Below are 18,066 nucleotides of genomic sequence, written 5' to 3'. Positions count from 1 at the left end.
CAGGCAGCCTCACAGAGCAGTGCCGGGGTGGTCCGCTTGCCCTGCTCCACAGTCTCAGGAACCTTCTAGCTGCTGGGCTGGGATTCAAAACCCAATGTCTTAAAGGGGCCTGCACTGCGCAGATTCTGTTCCAGTGTCGTGCCACTCAGCCCTGTGGACAAAGGGCCTCTGGCTAGCACCTGCAGAGTCTTTTGTCCTTGGGGAGGCAATAAATCCTTTTCTTTCAGCAGTCAACGGAGGGGACAGTTGTCTCCCAGTGCACCTCCGAGGTTTCTACTGCATCCTGGGACGAGCTCCCTCTCCACCTGGCACGTACACATGGTCTGCTCCGTCTGGAGAAAGGCTCGCATTTTCGAAAACTCCGATCTTCAGGTCTGAGGCTGTTTTCAAAGTAGAAACTGGTACTTTCCGAATTTTTTATTCCTCAGACCATGGTCCAGAGAGGTTTTTCTCTTGTGCTAACACAACACTGCAATTCTACAGCCTCTCTGTCTTTCTCTCCCTTTGGTCTGTCCACATAAGTGGTGCCCTCCCCTCTGTGCCTACACTGTTTTATCTCCCCCAATTTCCATACATGCACCCCTGTCCCACCAAGATGTCTTCCTCCACCTGTGGAGATCTGTCCCTCCACAGATCGGTTTCCTGGGTGTTCCAGGTGTTCTGACCTTAATACAGCTGTGTTTGAGGGATGAGGAAAATCCTGGTCCCCTTACTCTCCTCCATCTTAACTCCTCCCTGTGTTTGTTTGTTTGCTTGTTTGTTTGTTTTTTGCCATTTGTGTCTGGTGTGGGTGCGTGTGTGTATGACTTATGTGACCTTAGCCTTTGTCCATCCACTTTTTTCATTTGGGTTGTTTATGGTTTTCAACTATTCTGAATAGTACAAATTTGTCTATTAAATGTGTTTAAATTATTTTCCCAGGTAACAGTGCCTCTTTTTAAGTACTTTTCTAACAATTTCCTGACAATGAAATTTTCTGATGCATGAATGTTACATGGAATGTTCATTATAGGTCAGTGGTTATGAAAAATAAGAAAGGCAAAAAATCTTCACAACTTCTCAGTAAACAGGAAGGCACAATGGTAGACTTTGAGTACTCTATGGAAGGGAGTAAATTGTCCCTGGGATTGTCATTTGACTATTTCCAACAAATCAGAGAGTTGAGAAGAAATATATGAATTCATTTGAATAAATGTATTTTAGCTTTACCCTGGGGGGCAGAAGGAGGCATTGACAGCTATTAGGAACAAAAAAACAAAACAACAACAACAACAACAACAACAAAAAAAAAACAAGAAATCAAAATACTTCCTCTGCTGTACTCTAAACTGCTTCAGGACAAATCTTATTGAGATGTACAAACCAAATGTTTGCTAGGTTGGCAAATAACTTCAAATTGAGAGATCAAGGGTGATTAAATTTCACAGGTGGTATTTTCAGTGACCCTTGAAAGATGGTAACATTTAGACAAGCTGAAATAAGGAAAGTACAGACTGAAAAGTACAGGGTAACTGGGGACAGTGAGTAATACCATTCAGCTGAAGCACATAGTGTTTAAAGAGAGGTGCTCAGAAATTTTGAGGTTCACACTGTAAATTCACATGATAGACTTTAGTTTCTACTCAGTAGGAAATGGGAGGAAGCACAGAAGGTTTGGGATCAGAGAAGGAGTCTGACTGGAACTGTGCTTTAGGAAGATTAATCTGGAAGCATGGAGGGTAGGATCAAATCTGGGAGGATGCTCAAAAGAAAGGCAGCAAGGATGTCCTGCATCTATCCAAGGAAAAGCTAATGAAAGCCCATTGTGGGGTGATGGAAATCCCAGTGCCAAGGGAGAAGCAAAACGTAGGAGACCTGATGAAAGCAGAATAGCCTTTGTTTGAACATTTTAAGCCTCTAGCTGATGCCATTTCTAAAGCAGCTTCAAACATTTTCAGCTTTGGAAAAGTGGAAGAATATATGGTCATACTGCTTTATTCTTCTTTCTTATTTTCATCTAATTATTACATCTAGAATATGCATTTGGATGGCTTAGGATTCTTATTACTCCCTTTGATAAAGGCAATGGTTAAGTTTTGATTTTATGGCTCTAGAGATATTTCCATGCCTTAAACTTGATGTCAAGGTGTTTTTCTGTCCTTCCCTGTGGTATCTTACTGCCCCAATATGGAGGTTGCACTGGCTGTCTGGCACTCTTCTCTTTGTTGGGAGAGCTTAGTAGTTGGTACGCTATCAGACTGTCTAACTCAAAAGGTTTAAAATGTCATACAGCCCAATGCTCATAGAAGGCAAAAAAAAAAAAAAAAAAAAAAAAAAAATCCCCCTTAGATTGTATTGCAAAAGGTAATTGAATCAAGCTTTACTTAGGATAACCAAGTTAGTATCCCATGTAGAATTCTATCCCATTCCTATCCTCTCAGGGTAGGATTGCTCTCATTTTTTTTCTCTCCACCAATGCTTCAAGGTCTGTGTACAAGGTTCCCTGCTGCCCCTGCTTCCTGGTGATTTTCTCTGGGCTCCTGTACAACTTACTGCTTATTGTATTCTTTTGAAACATTACTTATACTCTATTGAGACATTGTTTGTATTGTATTGAAGTTAACTTCATATATTTATCAATTTGTTTCATCATTGGAAATTCTACCTCCCTAACTAGATTATAAACTCCTGAAAGGCAAGACTTTAGAGGATTGGCAAACTATGTTCTAGTTCTAGTTTTTATTGCCCTTAATGATCCTTCAGTCTTAAAAGAGAAAGATAGCCCACATTTGGAGACCTTTACAAAATCCCCTTAGTTGAATTAAGTGTGTCCATTTGGCCGATGTCACAATATGGACAGAGCTTAAAGTGATTTGCTTAAAGTCAGATTATACATTTTCTCCTAAAACTTGAAACTGGCAATTGCTCTAGTAAATCAGCATTCTTCTAACTGCCACCAATGATGTGGCCAGCCTCTGCAGATGCTCTCAGATTCCACAACACTCCACACACTCCTATGTTGTTAAATATGTGTTCTGATTGCCTAGATCAATCCCATTATGCTTTGTTCCCCCATTGACATCAGTGACCATCAGGAATCCCAAACTCCAGTTATCCAAGATCATTATACCAACCTGTATATCTGACAATATGATTCTAATTTTTTAAGTTTGTTTATTTATTTTGAGAGAGAGAGAGAGAGAAAGAGAGAGAGAGAACATATGCAAGTGGGGGAGGGAGGGAGAGAGAGAGAGGGAGGGAGAGAATTCCAAGCAGGCTGCACACCGTCAGCACAGAGCCCAGTGCACGGCTTGAACTCACAAATCATGAAATCATGACCTGAGAGGAAATCATGAGTCAGAGGCTTAACCAACTGAGCCACCCAGGAGCCCCTGATTCTACTTCTAATCATTCTATCCTCCCATACTCATCACCAATGTTTGTACCATCTCTGAAATCTGCAATTCACTTACATCACATGGTCTTCATTTTCTGCCATTCCAGCTCCCTTACTCTTGTATTTATAATCCAAAAAATTATTTTATGTTATGGAAATATTCATAATATTTACTCTCCCCATCCATTTCTTTTGCCCTTATTTCTCTCCTTACCCAATCCATAGTCTATGATCCAGCATCTCCAATGCATCAGCCGTGGTTATGTGCAGAAGTAAAGGCACTCTGACTTCAGATTGTAGGTTTAAACTACGTGTCTCCCTGGTAGTCAGACACTTTGAGAAATGTCTCACTCATTTTGCAATTGAAGTATTTTGGGATCAAATGATCTGAAACAGAGTCTGTACTATTAAACATGCAATCAAATTGTAATAGCTACTGTCCTAAAACAGAACAGAGCAGAACAAAACAAAACAAAACAGAAACTGACTTGACTCTGTGTCCTTTTGAGGCTCTGTCCCATAAATCTGTGCTGCTTGACTATAAAACTCCATGAAACGTTTGTGTATTTTCACAGTCAACGTTTATTTTATTTTTTATTGAGGAATAACTGACATATAACATGGTATTAGTTTCAGGTGTACAATGTAATAATTTGATATATATATTGTGAATATATAATTCTAATTAACATCCATCACTGCACATAATTACAAATTTTTTTTCTTGGGATAAGAACCTTTTAAGATCTACTGTCTCGGTAACTTTCAAATATGCAATACGGTATTTTAACTGTAGTCCCAGGCTGTACATTATATCTCCATGACTTACTTATCACTGGAAATTTGTACCTTTTGACAGTCTTGCTTTCTGATTTCCTTTTATCTCTTGTACCCTAGTTACTGTGCTTTCTGCCACACTTCTCCACAGAAACTACATTTTTCACAAGTGACCAGTGGTCTTTTTCTCATAAGATATATGGTCCATTTTCATCCTCATTTTATGTGAGCTGTCAGTCACTTTGCACACATTTGATCATTTCCTCTTAAAAAAGAAAAAAAAAAAAACCCTTCTTCATTTGTATTTTGCGATGGCCCAGACTCCACTCTCAATGGATTCCTTTTACTTCTCTGAAAATTTCTTTCCGGAATCTTTTTTAACTTTTCTTTGTCTCCACCTGTAAATGTTGGAATGCCCCAGGTATTGGTCTTCTGTGCTCTCCTCCATCTGTACTCATCCCAAGGACAATGCAGTCAACAACCACATTCATATACTTTGCCTGGCCTTACCCTTGAGCTTTCATTTCAGCTCATATAACTAACAGCTTATTGGATAGTTCCTCTTGGATGAATAATAGTCACAGAAACAAGAATAGACACAGAAACACACAGATCTGTCCAAAAGAGAATTTTATTTTTCTCCCCAAATTCATTCTTCTCTAGCTTATGTGACACTTCCATTTGCCTAGTTGCTTTGGCCAAAAAACATCAGAAGTCATTCTTGAATCTGCTGGTTCCTTCACTTGTAGCATTTAATCCACCCTCAAGCCTTCCTATTCCCACCTTCAAAATATACGTGTCCTCAAGCGAGATCTCAGTCCTTGAAGACTGTCCTTGGCAAAGCCATCATCCCCTTTTCCTTGAACCGCACAGACAGCTTCGTATCTGGATTCGTGGTTTCCATCTTGTCTATCACTCTGTTGTGACTTGCCCAGACTTCTCTCCAAACAATAGACAGATAGACAGTGTGATATTTTTAAAACATAAAACAGATAATGTTATTGCTCTGCTCAGAATTCTGCAGTGACTTCAGACAAACTCATTCTTTGGCAGAACATACGTGAAATCATGTAATCCGGCCAATTTACCTCTGATCCCCAGCCCCCACCCCATACTCTGTGGTGTTTTTCCATTGTAGCAGCCTCTTTTTTCTCCTTCCCAGGACTATTTTAATTCCTGTTCTCTCTGTATATAAGCACCTCCCTGTGATCTTCCCATGGCTGCTTCTGTATTCATTCAGAACATAACTCAAATACCACTTTAAAGAAGTTCTTCTTGGCCAACTAGTTGAAGCAGTCCATTGTCCCCCAACTCATCAGTCTATGACTTAGTCATTTAATTTTTTTTTTTTTACTTTTTAGTTTAAATTCCAACTAGTTAACATACAGTATAATATTAGTTTCAGGTGCACAACATAGTGATTCAATAGTTCCATACAACACCCGATCCTTATCACATCAAATACTCTTTTTATCCCTATCACCTATTTAATCCATTCCCCACCCCTACCCACCTCCCCTCTGGTAACCATCAGTTTGTTCTCTATAATTGAGTTTGTTTCCTGGTTTGCCTCTCTCTGTCTCTCTCTTTTTTTTTCCCTTTTGCATGTGTTTGGTTTCTTAAATTCCATTATGAATGAAATCATATGGTATTTGTCTTTGACTGACTTATTTGGCTTAGCGTAATACTCTCTAGCTCCATCTGTGTCATTACAAATGGCAAGATTTCATTTTTTTGATGGCTGACCAATATTCCATTGCATATTTATACCACTTCTACTTTCTCCATTCAGGAGTCCATCCTCTGTCCAACCCATTAGTCTATCTCTTACCCATTTTTGACTGAATGGCATTCACTAAGGCATAAAGGTAATATATTTAATGTTCTATTTTCAGTTTCCTCTGCTAGAATGTAAGCATTTTTAAAAAGTTTCATCATCTCTCAGAATGTATTCCCATCTTTTAGAATAACACCCTAGAAATAATAGGTGCTCCACATATTGAGCGATACTGCTATCTGTAGCTAAACAAGGACTAAAATGCATAAATTTGACTTCCAGTCCTGGGAGCTTGCAAAAATAATGTGCTCATATAACTGTAAGGGAGGAAGAAAGATAGGTATGAATGAAAAGGAAAGAGAGATTGGGATGAAGGAAGGAAAGTAAAAGGGAAGAAGGGAAGGAACGAGGAAAAGAAGGAAACACAGAAGAAAGGGAAGGAGGAAAGAAAGGCAAGAGGGCTCAAGAGGGGAAAATAATTGGTTATCTTAGTTTTCAGTCTCTCCCCATTTCTGACAACAACATAGCTCAGTTTGGAGGAATTAGTCTTCAATTCTGGGTTGGTTTTCCTTTTCTCATTTGATTACATTGGCACTCAGCCCCATTCTTCCATTTTACATGGAAGACTGGCTTTTTATGCAGATTTCATGTATCTAAATATTTGTCAGTTTGGCCTACAAGTTGCATTTTTTTTTTCTAAGAGTCCTGAGTTAAATGATTTTTTTTTTTAACATTTTATTTATTTTTGGCAGACAGAGAGAGAGAGAGAGAAAGAGAGCAGGGGAGGGGCAGAGAGAGAAGGAGACACAGAATCTGAAGCAGGCTCCTGGCTCTGAGCTATCAGCACAGAGCCCGATGCGGGCCTCAAACTCACGAACCTCAAGGTAATGATCGGAGACGAAGTCAGATACTGAGCCACCCAGGCGCCCCGTGAGTTAAATGATTTTAAATGGCCACATGCAGTAAATTTAATTAGTGATTAGGCATCAGATTGAAATGCAGAAGCTCCCTCTGGTGGTTTAATTTGCAGGTGCTCAAAACTAGCAATGCAGAATTAGGATCCCACTTAGAATATCTAGAAATGTTATTCTGCTTCACAGTGTCCTGCCCCTCGTCCCCTTCCTCTTCTTTCTTCTCTTTTAATTTGAACTATAAAATGAGTTCGGTGTGGCAACCTTTATGATGATAGCTACTGAAATCTATGCAGGGAGGCAACTTCTGGAAAATTAAAAGGAAAGACAAGGAAAAGCCAGCCATCCAAGGACAAACATTCTTTGGTTCCAAGTAGACACTTGTAAAAGGGCCTTATTTACTCTTTGCAGGCTCTAGAGTTAACATATCTCTACCCTTGCGAACTGGAGACAATAGGTGTTTTCTTCCTTATTCAGCGTTAACACTGCTTTATTTGCTTTTTCCCAGGAACTGGGCACCTTGTACAAACTTAGAATTCTCCTTATGGATAACTTATATTTAAAAGTACTGCTTTTTAGAGTCTTAATAATTTATAACTTACTATAAATATTCCTTGTTGCAATACCAGAATGTACTAGTGTTTTAAAAGTGGTATTATAGCTATAACTTTATATTTTTTCCACAGCTCACTTCTGGAATTATTTATACCTTGAACTTCAAAGTAGCATGCATATTATATAGATGGTGATTGCTCCATAGTTATAGGGTATGATATTCTGTAATCACTTATTTTTTCATTTCCATTAATACAAACTTAGCAAAATCTTTTGTAATAACGTACTATCACCATACCATAATACTAGTCCTCATGAAGTTAATATTTCTCACCAAAAGTAACTTTGGCTGGGAAGACATCTAGCATACTAATGGAAATTGTCAGAAAAATAGACTATATTTTACAAATGGCTCCCTTAAGTTCAATTTTGCTGAAATTCATCTCTGATCATATGATTTTACTATGTTATCACTCTTGCATAATTAATATTGTTTACTTATTGTTTGCTTAATTAAATTCATCTAAAAGTTTATCAACATTCGGGCACCTAGGTGGCTCAGTCCGTCAAGTATCTGACTTCAGCTTAGGTCATGATCTAACATCTGTGAGTTCAAGCCCCACACCAGGCTCTGTGGTGACAGCTCAGAGCCTAGAGCCTCCTTTGGATTCTATCTTTGCCCCTCCCCCAACTCGTGCTCTCTCTCTCTCTCTCTCTCTCTCTCTCTCTCAAAAAATAAATAAACATTAAAAAATTTTTAAATAAACATAAATTTGAAGTTTAAAAAAAGTTTATCAACACTAATTCAGTGTATTTTTATGCTTTCATTGAAGTATATGTTGCATTATATTGAAAAATAAACTAGGAAGATATTTTGGAATCTACCTGATTCAAAGATTGAGTTAATAAACTATATTTTGATGTCTGGGGACACTATCATATGTATCAATGCGATGAAATGATATATACTTCTTTTTAATTTTTTCATGTTTATTTATTTTTGATAGAAAGAGATAGAGCACAAGCAGGGGAGGGGCAGAGAGAGAGGGAGACACAAAATCTGAAACAGGCTCCAGGCTCTGAGCTGTCAGTGCAGAGCTTAGAGCGGGGCTTGAACTCACAAACCTTGAGATCGTGACCTGAGCCGAAGTCAGACGCTTAACCGACTGAGCTACCCAGGCGCCCCTCTGACTACTTCTGTCAAAATATAATGACACATGAAGGAAATGAACTGATAATTTAAGGAAAATTAAGCAATATTTTTGTGTTTTAAGAGTTTTATGTATCCACATGCTCCTTTTATTAATTGCATGCAATTATCATCATTTCATTATGTGTTCAAAGCAGATGTAAACTACAATAAAGACTAGGATGTTCAAAACAATTTATTTGTGTAGTTGTAAAAATATATGTTACTTCATCAAGCCTGAATTTGGCATTATATTATTTACAGTTCTCCAGAGAAATATATATGTGGAGAGATTTATTTTGAGGAATTGGCACATGTGATTATGGACGTGGAGAAATTCCATGACTTGCTGTTTGCTGGTGGAGACCCAGGAAAGCCAGTGGCATATGATTTAGTCTGAGTCTAAAGGCCGGAGAGCCGGGGGAGCTGATGGTGTGAATCCCAGTCTGAAGGCAGGAGAAGATGAGATGACAGTTTATGAGGCAGGGAAAAAGAGAGAAATTCCTTCTTCATCTGTTTTTTGTTCTCTGCGGGCCCTCAGTAAATTGTATGATGCCCACTCACATTGGGAAGGCAATCTACTTTACAGAGTCCCCTGACTCAAATGCTAATTTCATCTGGAAATAGTGTCACAGACATGCCCAGAAATAATGTGTAACCTTGTCACCCTATGGCCAGTCAAGGTGACACACACAATTCACCATCATAGGCATTCAATGCGCAGTAATATCATGATTAAAACCAATATTGGTCAGTTGCATCCAACATGGAAAACACAGGTGATATCAACATTTTGATAACTTTTAAAAGTCATTTGCAATACCAAAATAACACTTATTTACTAAAATATTTTAATGTGCAATTAAAAAAGAAATGTGGATTAGAGAGTTTTTTATTTCCACCATGATTTTAAGAGCAACTACAGATCACTAGCAATATGAAAATCCTTTTTATATTGAAAAAAATGATTTTTTAGAGAAAACGTTGAGTATTCATAAATCCAAGAACATTTAATATATGTCAATTGTGACATCTTTAATGAAATATGACAGAACTTTGCTTTTCCAATTCTGTTAATCAGGTATTTGATCAAACCAAAATAATTTTGCTGTGGTAATTTGTAGATCAGGAAGTTACTGACTATTCTTTGCAATGTTATCTGAACTTTCGTGGAAGAGAAGAAAATCTTATGTTACTATCTCACTAAGTTGGAACTTGGGGAACTCAAGAGAGAGTGCCTTCTTTGGGGCACTTGGATGACTAAGTTGGTTGAGCATCTGACTTTGGCTCAGGTCATGATCTCACAGTTTGTGGCTTTGAGCCCCGTGTCGGGCTCTGTGCTGACAGCTCAGAGCCAGGAGCCTGCCTCAGATTCTGGGTCTCCCTCTCTCTCTGCCCCTTCCCTGCTCATGCTCTGTCTCTCTCTCTCAGAAATGAATAAACATTAAGAAAAAGAAAAAGAGGACTTCTTTTTCATAAATTCAGTTATTCTAGTTTGCCTCCTAAAATCCGTCAGAAATCAAATTGTCTAATATCCTTACATTTCTCCCCACCTCCATTAGTTTGTGGGAATCTTAAAGGAAATAACTGCCATGTTTCCCCTCATCTATTTCCACATACAAAGGAAAAATGGGCTTCTCTGGTTTATTCATATATCTAGATCATTTTCAACCCAAATTATTTCATTCATGTAGGACACTTAGGACCCAGGTCTTATATGATGCTAGGAGTCCCTCCCAATGGATAAGAATATGTGACTAACAAGACCACTAATAAGTATAAAGAAGAGACTGTTAATTGGATAGTAGTAGATAGACTCATCCAATAACTAGATACAGACTTAGCAAAGTTATATTCCTGCCTTGGGCTTCCGTCTTCTCACCTATAGATTAAGGTTGGATACCTTCTGTTTTTCTTTTTTAAGTTTATTTATTTTGAGAGACAGAAAGCATGAGTAGGGTAGAGTAGGGTAGTGGCAGAGGGAGAGGAGAGAGAGAATCCCAAGCAGGCTCCGCCCTGTCCCCGCAGAGCCCGATGCGGGGCTTGAACTCGTAAACTGCAAGATCATGGCCTGAGCCGACACCAAGTGTTGGATGCTTAACTGACTGAGCCACCCAGGAGCCTCAAGGTTGGAGACCAGCTAAAAGACTGCCAGCTCTGTTAGTCTGGAGTCCTCCCTCCTGCCCACCCTCTCCTCCTCTCTTCTTTCCTTCCCTCCTTCCTCTTAATCCTTTTATCTCCTTCTCTTTTCCAGTCCCTCTTCCTTCTCCTCTTCCCCTCCCCGCCCAACACCTTATTTTCAGAGTTGTTTTTCTCCTGCCAGAAGATTTTCTCTCCGACCTTCTTGGCATTCTATATACATTTTGTCATTTCATCCATTTTCATGGTTTTAACTATTGACTCTATGTAGGTGATTCTATTCATTAACTTTCCTTTTATCTCCAATGCATCATTTAGAGCTACCTTTTAGAATTACCTCCAAATCAGAGTTTTAAATGAGAATTTATCTCCTGCTCTAAGGAACAGAGAAGCCAAAATGATATACTTGTTCTACCTTCTATACTTGTTATTGGATCTTTGTTCACCCTGATTAACAGATTCAAAACTGCTAACAGCTTTGATTTTCCTTCTATCTTTTTGCCTCTGATAGTGGTGGAGCATCCATCCACCTCTGTTTCATCCTATGAACAGATCGCTTAGTAAATACTCACAGTACCTCCACATTCATTGCTTTTCAACTAGTGATGATCTATACAGTTTTCTCTTCAATTATAATTATTATTAAACATTTTTTTTTTAAATTTTTTTTTCAACGTTTATTTATTTTTGGGACAGAGAGAGACAGAGCATGAACAGGGGAGGGGCAGAGAGAGAGGGAGACACAGAATCGGAAACAGGCTCCAGGCTCTGAGCCATCAGCCCAGAGCCCGACGCGGGGCTCGAACTCACGGACCGTGAGATCGTGACCTGGCTGAAGTCGGACGCTTAACCGACTGCGCCACCCAGGCGCCCCTAAACATTTTAAAAGACCATTGCAAAAGAAATAGAGGCTCTGCTTATGGGAGTCAACTGAAAATGAACAATGTAAATTGTTCTTTAAAAAGATTTCTGAGGAGCGCCTGGGTGGCTCAGTCGCTTGATCATCTGACTCTTGATTTTGGATCAGGTCATGATCCCAGGGTTATGGGATTGAGCCCCACATAAGGCTTCACACTGAGCATGGGGCCTGCTTAAGATCCTCTCTCTCTCTCTCTCTCTCTCTCTCTCCACCTTACCCCTCTTCCTCACTCACACACTCACTCTCTCTAAAATAAATAGATAGATAGAAAAATAAACAAATAGCTTTTCTAGATTATTAACTAAAAGTTTTGGCAATTTGATGGCTTGAGTAAGACTGAATGAACAAAAAGGGAGGCTCTAGGAGAAGTTGTCCTTCTGCAAGAACATAGTGAAAATGGGAAGGTTTGCATGGTGATAAGTACTAAAACAAGTACTCGCTCAGGATGGGAGAAGTGACCTGGGTTAGGGGCAACTAAAAGGGGCCTTTCAAGGTAAGATGGGAACTTGAAGATCAGTGGGAAGCCAGAGAATGAACTTAAAGCAAGAGTAGGTTAGCCTTAAGAAGGGAAACAATTCTTTCAGAGACACTTCAGACTGATTGCAGGGGAGAACAGTACAGAGCAAGGAGGGGGATAAGGAGGAAATGGCAGTGTAAGTCAAAGATGAAAAATAGTCCAAGTAAGTGTGAAGGACTTTTCTATAGCAAGAAGGTATTGAAATGGGCCACCCAAATCGGCTCACCCCAGCGGGGCCAAGGTGACAGGCTAATGTGCTAGTAACAGATGGCTTTCCATTCCCTTTCAATAAGGTGTGAAGTAGAGCTCCCCGGGTAGCGGGTAGCAAGTCAACAAATAGAAAGGCTTTGAAATTTATTTGTATTTGTTGGAATCTTGTATATATGCCTGGACCTTTGGATACAATCAAAGATAACATAAGTCTGTGGCTTGTACATTTTCTTTTGTATTTGTAGCAAAATACAAAAAAGAATTGTAAAGATGATGAGAATAAAGATTTTGTGAGGCTAGTGTTTTCAGCTTTCTATCTACCTGTCTAGGAAATATGGTCAGTAGCCAATACGGTTTTAAGTCCAACATGGGAAGGGCAGGGTGAAATAAGATTTCCCTTAACTTATAACTACAAAGTGTTTTTATTTTCTCAAGTTTTAAGGACAGGATGAGAGCCGAGATTCCTAGAAGTTTCCTAGAGCTCTATCGCTAGTCACATTGGATCATGATAGCAGTCTATTTCTTTTTTACTGTGTTCCTTTATTTCAAATATTCTGCAGTTTCATTAAACAATCTCACTCAATATTTCTGCCATCAACTTATATTGTCTTCCCTTGGTTCTTGTGACTAAGAATTGTTGACAATGAAGATACTTTTTTTTTCCATTAAGAAAATATTTTCACACTTAAATATATTTACACTGCACTATCACTATTTTTCAGCTTCTTGGAAATTCACTTTGAGCCTTTTAACACCTTGGCCTTACACTTCCCTAACTTCTCACTTTTGGTCATTTGCCAAGCCCTGTTGATTTTTTAAAAAATAGATTACATTTTTTAGAGCAGTTTTAAGTTCACATCAAAACTGGGCAAGAAGGTACAGATTCCCCATATATCTATCCCCTGTGCCCACTCACGCATAGCCTACCCCGTTGTCAACATCCTTGTCAGAGTCAGACATTTTTTGGAATTGATGAACCTCAACTGACACATCATTATCACCCAGTCTATAGGTTATATTAGGATTCACTCTTGGTGTTGTATATTCATTCCATTTGTTTGGACAAATTTATAATGACATGTATCCACCCTGCATCATACACAGTAGTTGTACCATCCCAAACATCCTCTGTTCTCAACCTGCTTATCCCTATATTCTCTTTGATCTCTGGCAACCACTAAGAATTTTAGTGCTCACAGTTTTGCCTTTTCTAGAATATCATATAGTTGGAATCATACAGTTTATAGCCTTGTCAGATGGCTTATTTTACTTTGTAGTATGCATTTGAGTTTCTTCCATGTCTTTTCTAATAGCTCATTTGTTTTTAGTGTTGAGTAATATTGCGCTATTTGGATGCACCACAGTTTTACCCAGTCACCTACTGAAGGACATCTCAGCTGCTTCCAAGTTTTGGCAATTATGAATAAAGCTTCTGTAAACATCCATGTGCAGGTCTTTGTATGGACATCAGTTTTCAATTCCTATGGATAATTTTCATTTTGTAAGAAACCACGAAACTGTCTTCCAAACTGTCTATACCATTCTTCGTTCCCGCCAGCAATGGATAACAGTTCTTCCTGCTCTCCATCTTCCATAACTTTTGGTGTTGTCTGTGTTCTGGATTTGGCCTTGTTGATTTTACTTCTCTCTATAATTCATGAATCTTTCTCTTCATGAACATAGCCACTACTACAGTTCAAAATAACTTTTTTCCCCCTCAGGACTACTTTAGGACTCTGTTCACAATTTACCTGCTCTGAGGCACTTGGGTGACTCAGTCAGTTGAGCGTTTGACTCTTGGTTTCAGCTCAGGTCATGATCTTATGGTTCGTGGGTTTGAGCCCTGTGTTGGGCTCTGTGGTGACAATGAGGAGCCTGCATGGGATGCTGCCGAGAGCTCAGAGCCTGCTCAGTTTTCTCTTTTAGGAGAAAATTCAGTTTTTTGCCTTTTTTCTCTTCTAACCTCTAATACATTTTCTTTGAAAATATAAGAAACAAGATAAATATGGGTTAAATAAACAAATTAGTGCATAATTCCTTTAATGCTCATTGCATGGAAAATTAAAGAAATTGATAAATTTAATGGAACTTGGGAATAATTTACTCTAATTTCTTCATCTTACATATAAGAGAATCAAATTCAAAGAAGTTCTGCTACTGTTTTCAAGATTTCAGTGCTTAAGATGGAAAAATTAGGACAAGAACCAAAGTCTCCTGATTCCTAGGCAATGTTTTTATGTATTTGCAATTATACTACTCTACTTCTTTAAGTACTCCACCTCTTTAAGGTATTGTGTGAGTCTTTTTTATGCTCTACATGGTAATATGTCCAATTAATTAGTTACTTTCTCAATGATAATTATGTAAATTATATAAAGATCTTGGCTAGATAAGTTTTTTACCCTTTCATTTGATTTTAGAAAAACGATTTTAGATTTTAGAAAAACAACTATACTAACACTCTCAAAATACAAGAAGAAGATATAGAACAATTACCAAATGAAATGTCTATACAAATGTATTCATTATTATTTTAAGAGAGGATCTTAAGGGGTACCTGGGTGGCTCAGTTGATTGAATGATTGACTCTTGATTTTGGCTCACATCATGATCCATGATCCATGGGGTCATGGGATTGAGCCCCACATTGGGCTCTGCACTGATAATACAGCCTGCTTAGGATTCTCAATCTATCTCTCCCTCTCCCCCTCTCTACCGCTTGCTCTCTCTCTCTAATATAAAAAAAAAAGACCTTAAGAAGAAAACTACCTTTAGAACTCATTTAGAAAACAGACTGCATATTTAATAGCAAATTATTTCATTTAAAATTTCAGTACAATTATGTGATTGTCATAAATTGAATATAAACCATAAAATACCTATTTTGGTTAAGTAGTCTTATTTATACAAGAAGGCAAGTTTATTAATATACTTCTCTTATTCTGCATATGTTTGCTTCATGTACTTTGCGTATATATACATGGAAAACATATATATGTGCATAGCATCAATTAATCATGGTTGCCATTTTATACAGGTAATTTGATTCCCCCTTTGGAAAATTAACAAACATTTTATGTCTTAAAAGTTAATATTGAAGTGTAAGTAAGAACACTACATTGTTTTGGACTCTAGCAAATATTACATTCTCAGGTAGGATGGAGGAAGGTTTCTAACTGCCTTTTAATATTTTCTCTTTGAAAGATCAGTAAGATTTGTGGCCGTCCAATCAGAACACCTACACAAAGCCCCCGTTGTTCTTTTGAGGGAAGCAAAGAGAAGCATGGGATGAAGATCTCTCCAAGAAATGGTGAAGAGACACTTGCCAACAGAAGAAAGTAAGACATTTGTTTTACAACCAGAAAGAGAAAAGAAAGTAAGCCATTAATTTTCAACAGAATAGAGTGTATTCAATTAGGTAGAACCAAATACACTATTGAAGAAAAAAAGATCACCATTAATTACTTTTAAAACTCAGCAGTTGCTCCTATTCAGTTAATTAGGAAGATAAGTACAACCTGTGAGACCAATAAAACTTTCTGTGATAAGGGACATTTGCTATAATACACTATGGCGGGCAATAGGCATGTATGGTCATTGTGCTCTTAAAATGTGGCTAGCGTACAATATTGTACAGCAGACCTCTAGCACTTACTCATCTCGCTCAACTGAAACTTTATGCCATTAGTTAATACTTCCCCAATTCCCTCTCCCTGTAGTCAACAATACTATACTGTACCCTTCAAATTTTGTTACGAAAGTAGATCTTGCCATAAAAAAAAAAAAGTTTAAAATATGGCTAGTGTGACTGATGATTCCATTTTTAATTTTAATTGATTTTAGCCTAAATTCCACATATAGTTAGTGTCTACTGTATTGGGTGATGCAAGAGAGAAAAAGCATTCACATAAATGATGAAATCTGTGTTACTGTCTATTAAGCAAGTATTTAACAAATGGTTAGATAAGAAGTTTCTATACATTTAATCTGGAATGCTGAAAATGGCTATACATTGATTCAAAATGATAAGCATTGAGTGGCTTGCTTCTATAACTCACATTTCTACCACTGCCCCCGTCACTGTTTCACATGTTAAATTAAAGCCTTCATCTATATCTCTTTGCTTGATAATTGGCAGTCAGACTGAAAAACTCTTAAAATTAAAGGAAACTATTATTTTATTTATTTTTGCATTCTGTTGCCCACTGTATGCCCTGACAAATACTAGCTTCTTGGTGGGTGTTTTTGAAATGAATTGAAACTGAGAATTCTATATTCATTTATTAATCCAAATAGTTATTTCTTTTTTTTAATGTTTATTTATTTTTGAGGGAGAGAGAGACAGAGGGAGACACCAAATCTGAGGCAGGCTCCAGGCTCTGAGCTGTCAGCACAGAGTCTGACAAGGGGCTCGAACCCACAGACCATGAGATCATGACCTGAGCTGAAGTCAGATGCTCAACCGACTAAGCTACCCAGGTGCCCCCTCAAATAGTTATTTCTAATAATATCTTATGGCAGCCTCAGTATTTTACATCGCTTTACTCTTTAGAATGTAAACTCTGTTTCTTTCCTTTTGGGATAGTGCTCTTAATTGCCTCATTCTCTTCTCAGATGGACTATAATTTGGAATAAAGATCTGGGCTATTGCTCGCTATTTGCTGCAGCTCAAAAGAAGTAGCACTTTGTTTGCATGTAAACTAGCTGTTCTTTTTTCTTCTAAACATCTATAGTGATCAGCAGTCTTTTCTTGTATTTGAGAAATTAATGTGCTTTAGCTAGTGTATATAGCATGTAGTGGCTAGGTATAGTGTAGAGTGATTCTTCTAATAAAACCTAGCTAAGGAAGATCTTAAGGTTTTAAAGTTCATGTCTGTTTCACCATCAAAACAACTCAGTTGTTGGAAAGACAAAACAAAACCCAATACAAGTGAAATATCTCAGGAGTAATGAGGGGCTCATGTGAATGGAAAGTTCTATAAGTATCTATCCAGGCCATTGAATAGACTTCTTGTCACCAACCTTGCAGACTCATGTATTTCTGTATCCCTAAACAACCAGCCACCTTTAGCTATTACCTATGAACCAGAGTAGGTCCATCATAGATAAGTATCATGCCACACAAAGTAAACAACCAGAGATATTGTACATGAGCTCACTTAAGCAATTCATTTTTCAAAAAAATGTTTATTTTTTAAAGAGAGAGCACGCACATGTGCAGAGGAGGGGCAGAGAGAGAGAGGGAGAGAGAATCCCAAGCAGCTCCACGCTGTGAGGACAGACTCCAACACGGGGCTCTATCTCACAAACCATGAGATCATAGCTTCCCAGGGTTTCTGTAGAGCATCTTCATTTGCTACTTGTCCTCTAAGGCACCTTTGAATGGATGAGCTGGGTCATCTGGACTGAACATCAGAACAGTTTGCAAAATTCCAAGCTACAGACTTTTCTTTCTCATACAAAAGCTCCTTGGGGCTACTCTATATTTGGGTTAGAGCAACACTCAAGTGTATATTATGTTTTGTCTAATATTCAAAGGGACCCAAAAAGCATCATGCCTCTTCCTGAGTGCTAGGTCATCATAAGGCAGAAATTTGCCTTTTATGTTAGAGTAACCCATTAAGATCCAGACAACTAGACATTTAGAACCCCTGCTGAATTGTCAAGCACTTGAAATGTCAGTATTTTTCCCCACC

General features: G+C 38.2%; 1 protein-coding gene across 1 annotated transcript in view; it reads left to right on the top strand.

Annotated features, from left to right (window-relative positions):
- GPC5 (glypican 5) overlaps positions 1-18,066 on the top strand; it is a 1,436,730-nt gene that overhangs the window by 306,892 nt on the left and 1,111,772 nt on the right. Inside the window, exon 4 of the mRNA XM_086709551.1 lies at positions 15,575-15,708. Coding sequence (XP_086565677.1) covers positions 15,575-15,708 — 134 coding nt within the window. The remainder of the gene's footprint in view (positions 1-15,574; positions 15,709-18,066) is intronic.

Source organism: Puma concolor, chromosome A1 (assembly GCF_028749965.1).
Source record: "Puma concolor isolate L17-30 chromosome A1, mPumCon1.1.hap2, whole genome shotgun sequence".
NCBI classification, from domain to species: Eukaryota; Metazoa; Chordata; class Mammalia; order Carnivora; family Felidae; genus Puma; species Puma concolor.
This window is presented reverse-complemented; position numbering and strand designations above follow the sequence as displayed.